This window comes from Pithys albifrons, chromosome 16, assembly GCF_047495875.1.
Source record: "Pithys albifrons albifrons isolate INPA30051 chromosome 16, PitAlb_v1, whole genome shotgun sequence".
Classification (NCBI taxonomy): domain Eukaryota; kingdom Metazoa; phylum Chordata; class Aves; order Passeriformes; family Thamnophilidae; genus Pithys; species Pithys albifrons.
The window spans coordinates 11,136,973-11,150,721 of NC_092473.1; the positions used below are offsets into that span (position 1 = coordinate 11,136,973).

General features: G+C 41.0%; 1 protein-coding gene across 2 annotated transcripts in view; it reads right to left on the reverse strand.

Annotated features, from left to right (window-relative positions):
* PRKAR1B (protein kinase cAMP-dependent type I regulatory subunit beta) overlaps positions 1-13,749 on the reverse strand; it is a 93,423-nt gene that overhangs the window by 17,404 nt on the left and 62,270 nt on the right. For both annotated transcript variants that reach the window (XM_071570713.1, XM_071570712.1), the window contains exons 8-9: positions 6,334-6,394; positions 2,684-2,805 (exon numbers count right to left, since the gene is read on the reverse strand). In XM_071570713.1, coding sequence (XP_071426814.1) covers positions 2,684-2,805; positions 6,334-6,394 — 183 coding nt within the window. The remainder of the gene's footprint in view (positions 1-2,683; positions 2,806-6,333; positions 6,395-13,749) is intronic.

The following is a 13,749-nucleotide window of genomic DNA, read 5'->3' on the forward strand; positions in this document are numbered from 1 at the left end:
CAAACCCCTGCCCTGGACAGGTACACTTTCCACTAGACCAGGTTGCTCCAAGCCCCATCCAATCTGGCCTTGAACACTTCCAGGGATGGGGCAGCCACAGCTTCTCTTGGCAACCTGTGCCAGGGCCTTGCCATCCTCACAGAGAAGAATTTCTTCCTAATCTGTAATCTAAACCTACACTATTTCAGTGTGAAGCCTTTCCCCCTTGTTCTGTCACTCCAGGCCCTTGTAAATAGTCCCTCTCCATCTTCCTTGTTAGCTCCCTTCTGGTACTGGAAGGCTGCAGTTTGTTCATCCCAAAGCTTCTCTCCTCCAGGCTGAACAATCCCAGTTCTCTCAGCCTTTCCTCACAGGAGAGGTGTTCCATCCCTCTGATCACCTTGGTGGACTCCTCTGCAGAGCAGAGGGACAGAATCCCCTCCTTTGACCTGCTGGCCACGCTGGTTTTGACATAGTCCAGGATACAACTGGCTTTCTGGACTGCATCAAAATGCAAAATGAGTAAATAAAAAGGCAGATGAGTACCTTGCCCAAAAATTATGTTGCAAAGTTATTTGTACTGCTGGACATGCTGTGCTCCAAGGGAGGCTGCTGGTGATATATGAAATGGTTTCCACTTATACAGCAGCCAAACAAATTGGCTGCATTTCTACTGTTTTGGATCATAAGGCCACAACCATCAAAAAGCATATGAAAGAAGCTAATGGCTTTTCAACATATTGTGACAACAAACCAGCCAAAACTACTTTCAACCAGGCTGTAGAATAAATGTGTTCCTGGTGACTCGCAGCAATTTTCCTGCAGAAAAGTTTAACATCAAAGATGTAAACTCCTGTGAAATCAGGTTTAGAATACAAAGCTTAAACTGTATGTGAACAGGCAGAAATACTACTGCAGCACAAGAAATAGCTGATACTGGATGTTCATCCTTTAAAGTAGAAACATATATGCAATTTCCAAAGTGAGAAACTATGTCAGATTTAAATTGGAAGGATGAGATGAGAAGATACTTTATCCAGTATGCAGTGTTCATGCTTTTCTACCCATTCAAGTCTTAACAGTTGTTTCAGTAAGAGGGGGAAAATAAAGGCCCTTGGTGTAACTCTTATGCAAGCTGCCAATTTTCCACATGGGTTTTGATGACTAAGAAAATTAGGTTTTCCTAGTCTCATGCTGCTGCAAAGAATAACAGCACATTTAGTAACACTAGAAGAAATACAAATTCCATATTTATGAAAAAACTTGTATTTCCTAAATTTTTCTTATATACTAAGTATCTTCTTAACAAAAAAGATTCCTTAATATCTAGTCCCTTTTATTCTGACATTATTGTTTTGAAGGGATAGTGCTTGTCACATATTTAATGTTCCTGAAGTGTGATGGACGGGTGCAGTTACTTGCACTGACAATTTTGTAAGCATCAAAGAGAAACTATGTTCATAAATCAAATACGTATTTTCAACACTCAAGAGGAAACACGGATAGAATTTTAAGTGTTAGACATTGATTATGAACCAAGTTCTGGCTGCCTTAGACAGAGGCACCTGTCCAAAAATCCACAGATAAGGAGCAAGCAAAGCAAAGCCTGTTGGCCTCGAAACCATCTGGAACAGGAGCTGTACCAGCCCTTTATCTCTTGAGCAGGGCAGGATCTCTTTCCTCTTCAATAACATCCCAGCAAAGCAGCCTGATGGACCAGAGTTGCATACATTGAACTGTATTCCTAGGCAACACAAAGGCAGCAGCTTCTTACATCCATCTAACCCACCTTAACCCACAGCGAGGGATTCCAATTACCTCCCAGGTCCTTGTGCCACCACTGCCCCATTGCTGGTCACAGCCTGGCATGTGCACTGGAACTGTCACCACACAGCCAAATGTTGGCCATTCCTAGTCTATATATTTGTGTATGAACAGTCACAGCTGGTGCTGAAAAGCTCCCACTTCAATCCATAGACAATCATATCCTAATATTCTCTTGTTATTCAGTCTGAGTCTCTCTAATACCTTTTTATAACTTGTTACATCACAGTGCCTTGCTATTTGTATGAGATACCAAGGATCCAAATATTTATGTCAGAGAGGGAGGAAAAACCCCGTCAGCATCTGTTTGCAGAAGTGAGATGGTGGAACTGAAGTGTCAGATAATCTCCCAAAAAGATGTCAGCATTTTCAGCTGCCTGACAGATCTGTCTGCCTGTGTGAGAGTAAACAAGAAAATGGCTCAGCCATTTGGACTGAGTTTAAGGCAAAACAAAGAACAAATTATCCATTTTCTGATCAGCTCTCCTGCTCCAGTTTACAGATGCCCGTTTGTGATATCCCCTGTAAGTCCCTTTGGGAACAACGATCAATGCACTGTGTGGCTGGCCAGCCCTGCTTAAGTATTGGCAATTTGGAGCTAGAAAAATCTCCTGCAGAAAACAAACCTTCAAACATTAAAGACATCAGACACACCTCAAAATTCCTCTGCATTTTCAATTTACTGGAAATAAGATCGTTGCTCTTAAGACAATTCCATGGAACTGGTCTCTGAATTCATTTGAATTTCGAGTAGGTCTCCTGGGTTAAGTGGAGTTAGATTTATGCTGAAGTAAGAGCTGGAACTGAAACCAAATGTCTTTAATACACAGCCTTGATCTTTACCAGGAAATGACAGAGCTTATCAGGATGCCAATCTTACCTCTGTAATAATGAAGAAGTCATCACCAGGCTCTCCCTGAACAACAATTTTTTCTCCATCTTCAAACTGGACAGGTTCCAGTGCATCAGCCACTGTCAGCCGCTCCCATTTGTCCAGGGACTCTAAAATATTGAAGATCATAAAGCTATATTATAAAAATACTCTAACTTTGGCTGAAGATTCATATCTAAACTGACAGCTCTGCCATGCCTGGTTCTGTTATAAAAGAAACATTTCTTTCATCCAGGCACTTTGCACGAACCTCCAGTTGTGAAACATGAATGTATTTATTCATTGTGTCTTACACTTTAGTAATCACCTAGATAGTAATCTTAAAAGTTGGACAGGAAAAGTTGGCTCCGTTTCCCTACGCCTGCGATCTGACACACAGTGCCCTGATGCTGCCGTGGATTGGAGCAGCTGAGGAGCTGTTTGGAAATACCAGGGATATGGGAGCACCAAGATTCTCTTACCACATCCCATACCAGATGTCAGGACAAGTCCTAGTGCCTTTTCATCAGAGCTGCTCCCATCTGGCTCCTGATGGGCTGCAGATAAGTGATGCAGGGCACTGATGTCAGAGATGACTCTTGTGGGTGAGACCACATGCCACCAGAGCCAGGGGCCAGACCCTGGTGGCACGAGTGGCAGCAAGACCAGAGGCATCCAGATTTATGGATGTTTGAAGTGCAACCTCTGCTTCGCTTTCCAGCAGGACAGATTGCAAATTTTCCTTTTTATTCCCCCACTTAGAAAAGTTATAAAACTTCGAAGTAAACTAATAAGAAAAAATTACCTGTGTGTTTTAGGAGTAACGGAGCCAACACATCCCTGCTTCTTGTGGCCTGGGGTCCTCATCACCCACCTGCACCTGCCCCATATTCCCTGTGGTACCTACATGGCAAAGGACAGCCTGCACAGGGCACATTCAGGACTGCTCACTGTCCACTGCTCTCCTCCTCCTGCCTCTGCTAAGGGATGAATTCTCTGTCCTGCCCTCACAAAGGTGCCACCTGTGTCTCTCTCCAGTACCCATTTGCATGAGAATTCAAGATAATGAATTGTACTTGAACTTTTGTACTTTTATCAGGTTTGACTGAAAAATTACAGGTTTAAAAGTTATTAAAAGCAACAGATAATACAATGATTTAACCTTCATTGCCTCAAAAAGCTGGGCTAAAATTCATGTTCCAGAGCTCTGCTGATTCCTACTTATTATGAATTATTGAACTAATGTAAATCAAGAGATGGTTTCTGATATCAGGATTTGATCTGTGCTGTTCTATCAGAATCTGTTTTCCCCATTTTGTTCAAAATATTGCTTAGAAGTATTGTGTGAGGGTGAAAGAGTTGTTCTTTAGAAGTTAAAAAGCCCTTTTGCTGAGCTCAGAAGGGTACACTGGTAACAAAACCATATCAAAGTGCTCAATGCACCAAAGGTAAGTTTTGAGTTGGTTGACACATCTCTTTGTGGTTTTATGTCTCTTTCTGTTGCTGTTGGTGAAATTATTGTTTCTAACATTTTTCTGTTGCTGTTGGTGAAATTGTTTCTAACATTTTTCCCACCTATAATCACTAAAGCACTTCCCTGGTGTGTTTGTGACCTTTGCTGCAGAAGCATTAATGTCATAGGCCAAGCCCATATTGCCAATGCAACACTCAAAAACTGCTCTGTTTGACTAAAAATAAGCATCAAACATTTTCATACAGACTAGAGAAGGCGCTTTTTTTTTTAAGAACGCAGTAATTAACAATGAAAAGAAAGAGTCTCTTGAAACTTCTTCTCCAGTTGGCCTTATGAAAAATTCAAAGCTAAATCTAGCTTTAGTCACGAAGTGTCTCTCTGTTGTCTAAGGGAATTGTACCACTGCAAATACATTATTAGTTAATAATTCTTGCAAACAAGCATTATATAGAATATTCTACAAGTTTCAGTTGCAGAGTTGAAGTTAAGCATCAAATAAAGTAGACCACATGCAATTTTTTTGCAATTTCTACATTGTACATATCAATTAATGGTTTTATATTAAATTAAACTCCAGAAGAAAGATTTAAAACAATTAGTTTTTTCATATATTGTTCAATGCACTATAAGCAGCAACTGATAATCTAAAAAAATCCTTAGAATTAAATAAAAATGTGACTCATACACTTATATGGATAATTACAGACACCAGACAGGCCTGGGGAAAAAAAATATATATATAAGAAGCAGGTAGAGGTTTTTCCACCAGGAAATCACAGAGTAGTGACCACATTAAAGGATGAAGTGGAGTTGACTTTTCAGTGACATGTTGAGGTTTCTAAAATAACTTTCTGCTTCCCAGGTGTCATCTACTATTTAGACATGTCAAATAGATCCTTACATATTTCACCTAAATTTCCATGTTCCTGCAGTGATGTGTTATTTTGTTCATTGCTTTTCTGTACTTAAAAAAAGGTTCAAATCTTGGAGTCCCTCTGCTTTTTTTACTGAGATTCAAAAGCCACACTACAAATTAGGCTATAATTACATTGCAAACCACATGTTTAAGGAAGCACATCTCTGAATAACCTTTCTACTCTGAAATTGCTTTGAGATGTCTCATTGTTGTAATTGCTCCTCATTAGTGCAGGTGCACAGATCCTTTTTTCTTTAAATACTCATTGTAATTTGGTATAATTTGTGCTCTTAATTTAGGAAGATTTAAATTAAGCATAAAAGAAAGCTTTTAAATGATGGAAACTTCATTAATAAGTCAGAAACATACTTGGCCTTACTTTAAGCACACAAATATAATTGAAAAGTTCATGGATAGCACCTCTTAGAAGTTCAAGTATATTCTCACTGAGACACTCACATTTCAGGTACCTCAGCTCGAATGGCAGGTGAATACCATAAACAAGAACCATTATTATTATAAGTAGAAATACAAATGCTTTAATTATATAGCAAATGAATCCTGAACTGTTTTTTCCAAACAGCCCCAGCAAAAACATGTTTCTCCTACAGAATCAACAACTCATTGTACTGTCTAACACTGTCTCCTTATTAGAGGCTTTTGTTCTCCTAATGGTGATTGATTGGTCAGGCATTATGGGTTTGTTGTTTTTCCTACTGAAGGCCATCAAGAACATGTCCAAATTTCGTGGCTATCACATTAATCAAAGGGAAACAAAATCCAAGGACAAGAAGCTAAACAGATGTTTTAAGAATGTGAGACGGGGGCTGTAAAATGCACTGAGGAAAAAAGGATCAGTCCGTTTTGATTTGTAAGGTTAGTTTGTTTAGTACACATAAACACAGTATTCTGGCAGGAAAAAGCTTCTCACCTGTCCCCTGGAAGGATGTAACTGGACTTTATGACATATTTTTATCTCTGCACTGCTTTCTGCTCTATCCATATGATCTTTCCTGAGCAGCAGCTACCAAAAGGTGCGTGCCTGCTCCTGTGTTTAATGTGTGCTTCAAACACTGTTCAGTGCATGGTGAAGATTGAGAAAAACAAGTCCTAAAAAGGGTCCTTTACACTTTCATTCCTTCAGAACAACACACCGTGAGCCCTTCTGTTTGAGCACCATTGCTTTCATTGTGCCATCAAAGACCGAAATTCATTCTGCCAACACGCACACCCGAGGAAATAACAGCCAAGTTCCAAAGGGCAACTGACCCAAAATGGAGACCTTGCTCAGGAATTCTTCATACATCTTGCGCTTCCTCAGCGTGCTGCCCTGTTATTACAGCAGAGAGAAAAAGGAGGCAGAACGTTACACAAAGTATTTTTGTGATTTCTTCCTACAGCTGCTCTTTTTTTCTCTTCCCTCCCCTTCCAACTCCTAAGCATAGCCAGTGTAAACAGCCTCGGGCAAAGCTTTCCCCGTAAAATGTCTGGGCAAGTTGTATTGCTGATAAGCAAAGACAGAAGGACTCAAATTCAATCCTGGTGTAATTTCACTGACTTCACTGGTGTTACTGGACACTGTGGATGAATTGTATCCATTATTTACAGGCACTCATTTTAAAGCCTGAGCTTCAATTAACTGTTCAGATAATTCAATATATATCTCACTGCCAATGAGGCCCTACTGGAAGGGAATTTGCAATTACAAAGTAGGATAAAACTTAAAATGTTCCCCTCATGGATCCCATCTTTTTAGGTTAAAAATACTTTAACGCCAAGAGTGTTTATCTGTAATATCCTGTACAGTGTTGTATCTTTTGTTACTGCTGAGCAATCTATTAATAATATTATTTTAACAGGATTTAAGCATTTTGGGGTAGACAATCCATCAATGTATGTGCAGCCACCAGCACAGTCATTCCCTATTCTACTCAGATTTTGTTGTGTGATAAGTTACCAAGACACCTTCTGCTTATATAACATTTGATCACCAAGAAAGAAACCCTAAGTCACCATTCCAGCACACATTTGGGAAGGCAATTCATGTAGGAATAATTATTATGCAGTTTTATCAATTAAAAAAAAATTGTCCTTAATTTCTTCTGCAGTGACACAAATAACTTGAAAAGAAAATCGTCCCCAGTACCAAAGAGAAACTCCAGGCTGTGCCTTGGTACTGTGCAGTTTGTCCCACACTGATGACACCCCACAAGTTTCTGCCTGGGCAGATTCCCTGTGGATGTCGAAGGCTGCCTGGTGCCTACTGTCAAATCTGCAAGGCACAACACAAGGATGACGCATTCATCTTCTCAAGAAAAGGCAAATAAAGATGTAATTTATTCACAGGCTAGGCAGAGAAGACAGAAGCAAATGTCAGTGTTTTCCATAGAAAAAGCCACTTCTCTATTCTTTCATCTCCAAGTGAGCACCTGTAAATGTTGGTAGCAGAGGTATAAAGTGAGGATAGAGAAAGGAAAATAGAATAAACATTTTGTCCTCCACTGTGAGAGCATTCAGAAGTGCTTTAAGCAAGAAAAAGGGAAAGGCTGGTGGGCTCAAGTGCAGTGATATAACTAAGAAGTAAAACATCCTCCTCCTTCCTACACATGCTGTGCAGGTGGACTGCAATGACCTTCAGAGGAACACGAATCCTTCCACCAACACCAACAGGCTTTGGCTCCAGCTTTGGACACAGCACCAGCTGGAGCTGCCAGGTGCTCTCCTCTGGGGACAACTCCCATTTGTGCCCCTCTCCTGAGGCCACCCCTGCTCCAGAACAGCCGCAGCACCATCAGGAGCTGCCACTCTCCCCAGGTGGCTCTGGCTCAGCAGCAGCACCAGCTACCGAGGCCTCCCCCTCCACACCCCGTTCATAATTTCCGAGTCTGGTGATGACAGTTCTCCTCAGCGATAGCATCGCTAACCCCTGTCTGACCTCTCTGTCTGACAAACTTGGTTCTCAACCTCGGGGGGCCCCGAGAGCATTTGAAGTGCCAGAAAGAAAAAAAATTAAGAACTTCAAACGCAGGAGGCTCTGCAAACCACGCCAGCTCCTGACAGCTCACTGCGAGACAAAGAATGGAAAACTGGACACTGCACAGTTGTTGCTTTCCTCCCTGCAATCGAGTGGAAACGAGACCAGCAAAATTGACAGCTGTGGAAAACCAGATTGGTGGTTTAGTTTGATGGGCTGAGACACCCGGGGGGAGATGTGGAAAATGCTTTTTAAATGACTTGCGGACACAGATGAATTTTAAGAAGCAGTAATCAGTAGCCATAAGTGACACCTGACCACAGCTTCGAGTATTTAGAGAGACCCAGGAAGGTAGGAATTGCAGGCATCCCACCTGGCCCAGAGAGGAAGAACCCATCACTTCCTACAGGAAAACAGGTGTGATATGTCTTGGCTAAACTAAGCCAGGGCAGCAGTACAGAATCCACAGTGAAGGCAAGTGCAAAAGCAAAACTGCAGTGGACAGAATTAATGAAATGTGCTACTAAAATGTTTAGTATTGTGATAATATCTAGCACCTGAGTAGGACTCCACTCAATGCACAAATACACTGTGCATTAAATATCCTCTGCCTCAGGATGATCCCACAAAGGTTAGGGACAACATGAGCCCACTGAAGAACAAGTGACTGAGCCTTAGGACTCCTGTTTGCCAGCACGTGCACTGAAACCAAAGGTGACTCAGTTCATGGCTCCTGACTCAGTCTGCAGGATGGCTCCATCCATCCCTCCCTCTCTCCTGGAGGAGACAAACAACAGAGACACCCGACAGCAGAGCTTTACCTCAGGGTGCCCAGGCAGGCACAGAAGCTTTCTCTGCCTTTTCAGAGCGCCCAAGGCTGAATCTCAATTGGCACAACCAGATCCCATTTTTAATTCCAGACAGGAGAAGCCTGGCTCATGCTCACATACATTGTTTTCACTTGAATGTGTTTTCCTGCTCAAGGTTTCACAAGGAGAGTGAGGGGAAGGATTTTGAGAGATCAGTATTCTAATGTAAGCTAGAAATAACCCAGCTATAGGACTCTTACAACCAACCAAAGTATGTGCTTATTTCCATTGGTATTAACCATCTTTTCTCCTATGAAACAGAGAGAGAGAACATAGAATCACAGAATCATAGAGTGGCTTGGATTGGAAGGGGCCTTAGAGATCACCTAGTTCCTTCCCACCTTCCTTGACCAGCCTTATATTCCCCTCTCCTCCTATCCCATAGGCTTAAGGTCATCTCTGACTCGTGATGTCCTTTTATACTTGTTTCATCTGGTCTAGTTGCTTTACCCAAATTGCTGAGGCCACAGGTATGAACACCATCACAACCTCCACTCATAAGAGAAGTGCCAGCCCAGTGCATTCCCTGGGACATGTGCTGAATCTGTTCTCATGCAATATTTTCATGGATCTTCTAGAAGCAGCAACAAATCAGACAGTAACAATATCTACAGACCATGAGATGCTATGAAACCTTGCCATAGCAGGAAAATAACAAGAAAGGACCTGGAGACATTAGAAATGGGGCTAGAAAATAATAGAATGAGCTTCCATTTGAAAAAAGCAGCTAAGAAAAAAAATCCAAAGCAGAGATGTTTGACAAACTGAAGACCTGAAAGTTGTAAAGCTGAAAGAGATTTACAGACAGTAGGTGAGACCTGCATCAGACTGCAACAAGAACTCAGCCAAGGCTATTTTGGTCTGTACATGCAAAGATATCATCCAGGAATGAAGTTTAGAGGCTCCATCTCCGTGGCTCAGATGTGACGGCCCCTGGTGTGTTACATTCTGTCTCGGTACCTCTTCTCCAGAAATGTGCTCCCAAATCCAACAGAGCTTGAAGAAATGCTAAAACACTCAGGGAGAGCTGATAAGGAAGGAGCAAAACAAATTCAGCCTGTATTGGTTGCATTGGCACTGGGATCACAGGTATGTCATCCTCATAGCTGGCATGCACTATGGCAAGGTTTTAGGTAGAGAGTGGTAATAATCTACAGATATATGACAGAAAGAGAGGGCAATTCAGTACAGCATAACTTGACATACCTCAAAGTAACAGGAAAAAAATAAGAAAATCTAATTTAAAATCAGTATCAAAAAAGTTTTCCCAATTCAGGAATTATTCTCTTGCAGAGCCATTTCCCAAGGGAAGAGGTAAAAATTTTACTGCTTAAGCCAGATAAAAACAATAGTAAATGTACATGAATAATTCTGCACTGGCAGGGCTCTTAATAGCATGTTTTAAACAGTCTTTATTAATTCTGCTTTTTTTCTAGCCTATTAATATCTTATTTCAATAGTCGCTGCTTCTCCCTCTCCCCCCTTTCCTTTGTTCACTTTCTCCCTGGTTCTGAGCTGTCATGCTCAAGCTCATCTCCTTAAAGACAGTGGTTCCCATTAACTACGAAGCCTCGTTAATATTCCAAGCCTCAGTGCTCCTCCCTGAGACAGTCCTGAGGAGAAACGAGATCACTCGCATTTGTCAAATCCACACAGAAAAGGGCTCCAAGCCAGTTTTAGGACTACTTAATGTAGCAAGCCTTAGGCTTAGCTTAAGCAATCCACAGGCTGGCAATAATGAACCCCCAGAGATTGTAACAGGTCTTTTTGAGATCGTATTCAACATCTATTTCATCTCCTTTCCAACTGCCACTTCTTCACCTTCTTTGTTTTCTTCCCTTTTTTTCTTCCCACTCCTCCAGTCTGGTCTTTCTTTGTCCCTCCAGCGCTCTTTGTGTCTCCTTTCTTGCTTCATTTTTTCAGGTGGGTAGATTGGGTCCTTCCTAGAAATTCCCACTTTCAGTAAGAAGCCAAGCAAATATCTACCAAGCAGCAAAGCATGACTCAAGTTTCAAATAAAGAGTTACCCTGGCAGGAGGTGCCAGACTGACCCTCTGCACTGCTGCAGCACCACAGAATCCCTGCACAACCCAATCCTGAATGATGCTTTGGGTGTGAATTCTCACAGGAGCATGAAAGAAAGAGCCCCTGTGCATACTGGCCATGATCCTCAGCAAATCAGTCCACATGATCCTCGTGCTTTATTCCACAGATGTCGGATGGGTTGCAGCCTTCAGATTTGCTCTATGCTCTGGTCACCACACAACCTACATTTAATGGCAACAAAAAGCCCCTCTGACTTCATTTTATCTGAGCAGGGAAAAAGCACTTGTTAGAGAATTTGTTCTCAGGTTCAAAGCTGGGAAAAGACTGCAGAAGAAACTCAAAATAGCATAAATAAAATTGTGTAACATCAGGAACTGACTAACCTTGATTTGTCATGATTTATATGCCAATATTACAACTCACTTTCTATGAGCAAAGTTTGCCAAATAGGCAAAAGTATTGTATCCTGTACAACTCCACTTTCAGAGCCAGGTATCTTGGACCATGGGAACTAGAGGATAGTTCAATTATCCTGAATCAAGAAGAAATTACAAGAAATTAATACTTCAAATTTTCTCAGTCTGGGAACTGAATTGTCTAGGGGATCAATCTGATGTTGGGATACAGACATTTGCTTCTCTGGTATTTGTGGTATTTGCTATATTTAGAATACAAATATTGTACTACCCTGGGATGTTCCCCATTCCGTGATGCTCTTGAATCCAAATTGCAAAGAAGAGAGCAGCAACTGAATTCCATGAGAAGCCTGTGGCAAAAAAATCCTTTGCATCTCTCCCAGAAGAATGTAAGTAAATAAATATTGAATATATACACAAATGTGGATGTCTGTGCTTGTGTGTTCACACACAGAGAACATACACATAAAAAAATTTGCAACGGAGTGAAAACTATGTGACTCAGGACAGATTATTTTATGAAATAAATGGAACACACAGATGGACAGATAATTTGTAAACGTACCACAGGGGGAACACGTTGAAGTGGTTTTTTGTAACCCATCTAGTACAACGAATTTCATGGTGTAATACTTTGTCAAGGACTGCAGTGAAAGTCAAGTAATTTCACTGCGTATCCTGACAGAAAGACCTATCCCAACATTTACAATCATCACAGCTGCTAAAACAAACCTGAATGTGACATTCAAGATATCAGGGTACCTAAGCTGAGACAATGAAATATAAAGAAACATATCTGTTTTAACAAACTTCCTTGGAGACAGGCTAAGTAATAAATGGATGGCAAGTGTAACTAAAAGCCAGCAGGAACTTTCTGCATCAGGCTTTGTCCATCCATAAAAAGTAAAACCCAAACTCCAAGTTTCTTGAAATGCATTTTATTCATACCATAAACCAGGATCAATGAGACACATAAGTGGGGAAAATGGCACTAAGCAGAAATAAAAACCAGAAATTACTAAATGCAAAGCAAAGAACCAAATCAGTGCCTGCAAGGAGAAACGAGGTGGAGAGTCAAGTGTCTCAAGACAGGATAAAATCTTTTTGGCAAGTGTGGATCTGAAGGCATGATTTGCAAATAAATATTTACAACTCGAATAAAATTTCAACACTAGACTGAGAAAACACGGGGTTGGTCACGGCAGGGAAGGAATGCAGACAAGAGAAATAACTAACTCAGGTTATGGAGGGGCTTTATCTGGCCACAGAAAAAACATATCTTTGGGAGAAAAAGGTCATTGATCCCTTGGACAAGTGAATTTGCAACCAGAAAATTAAAAAAAAAAAAAGAAAAACTTGCTCACTCCCAAGTTTACCATCTTAAATTATATATTTCAAAAGATATCCTAAGCATTACTACCTTTTATTTAAAGGCAGAAGCATTCCTATATCTAAAATACCCAGTTAGAGATTAAATGGCAGGACATCATGTTTCTGGGACTTAAAAGGCAGCTACTTAATACATCTTGAAACTGAGCACAGCAAAACCAGCCCTGTAATGGTGGAGTTCACTTCAAGTATGAAATGTAGGCACTGAAACATGATGTAATTAATTCTTAGGCTTGAGGAAATGTGCAGAGAGCCACTGTAACCTGCCCTCACATGACTGCACAAAGACAGGTGTCTCATTTCACCTACAGCAAAGAAATTATCCACCCTGCACCTACAAATAAATGGCAAGATGACAGGACTCATGTAGTTTGGATGGGTAAATTGCATCCACCATGGGCAGCATTGAAAATTGGACATTTTCTATACCTGCAGCAATGAATTCACCATGCTACTTGAAATAGTTCCAGTCTGAGTATTGGGAATACTACAATCATGCTGTCTGTGTATCTAAAGCAAGGTAACAGACCACCAATTTTTAATGGCCCCAACTGCAAAAAAAAAACTTAACAAGGAGAGACAGAGGGAGAGGAAACACATCCATGTTAATTTAAAGGTCTCATCAACTGCAGAAACTGAGCTTGCTAGGTAAGGTACAGCAGTCACTGGTCTGGAGAACATGCAAATTAATTTGAAAAGCACTTAGCACTACAGTAGAATCAAATAGAAGTACATCCAGGATATTCAAGTTGTATGTCTGACTAAAGGTAGCATTAAAAACACAGTCTTTTTCCACTTAGTACTTTAAATCCTTTTAGCAAAATTCTGTCTCTGCAGCAAATAATCATCTTCTGAAGGGTGTTATCAGATGATAAGGGACACATTTCCAAACCTGAGAGCTCCCAGGGCTGGATGATGTGAGGTACCACTGGTTCTGTTCCATCAACACAAACACTGAAATCACCTCTAGGCCATGAAGCCTGTGTTTCTG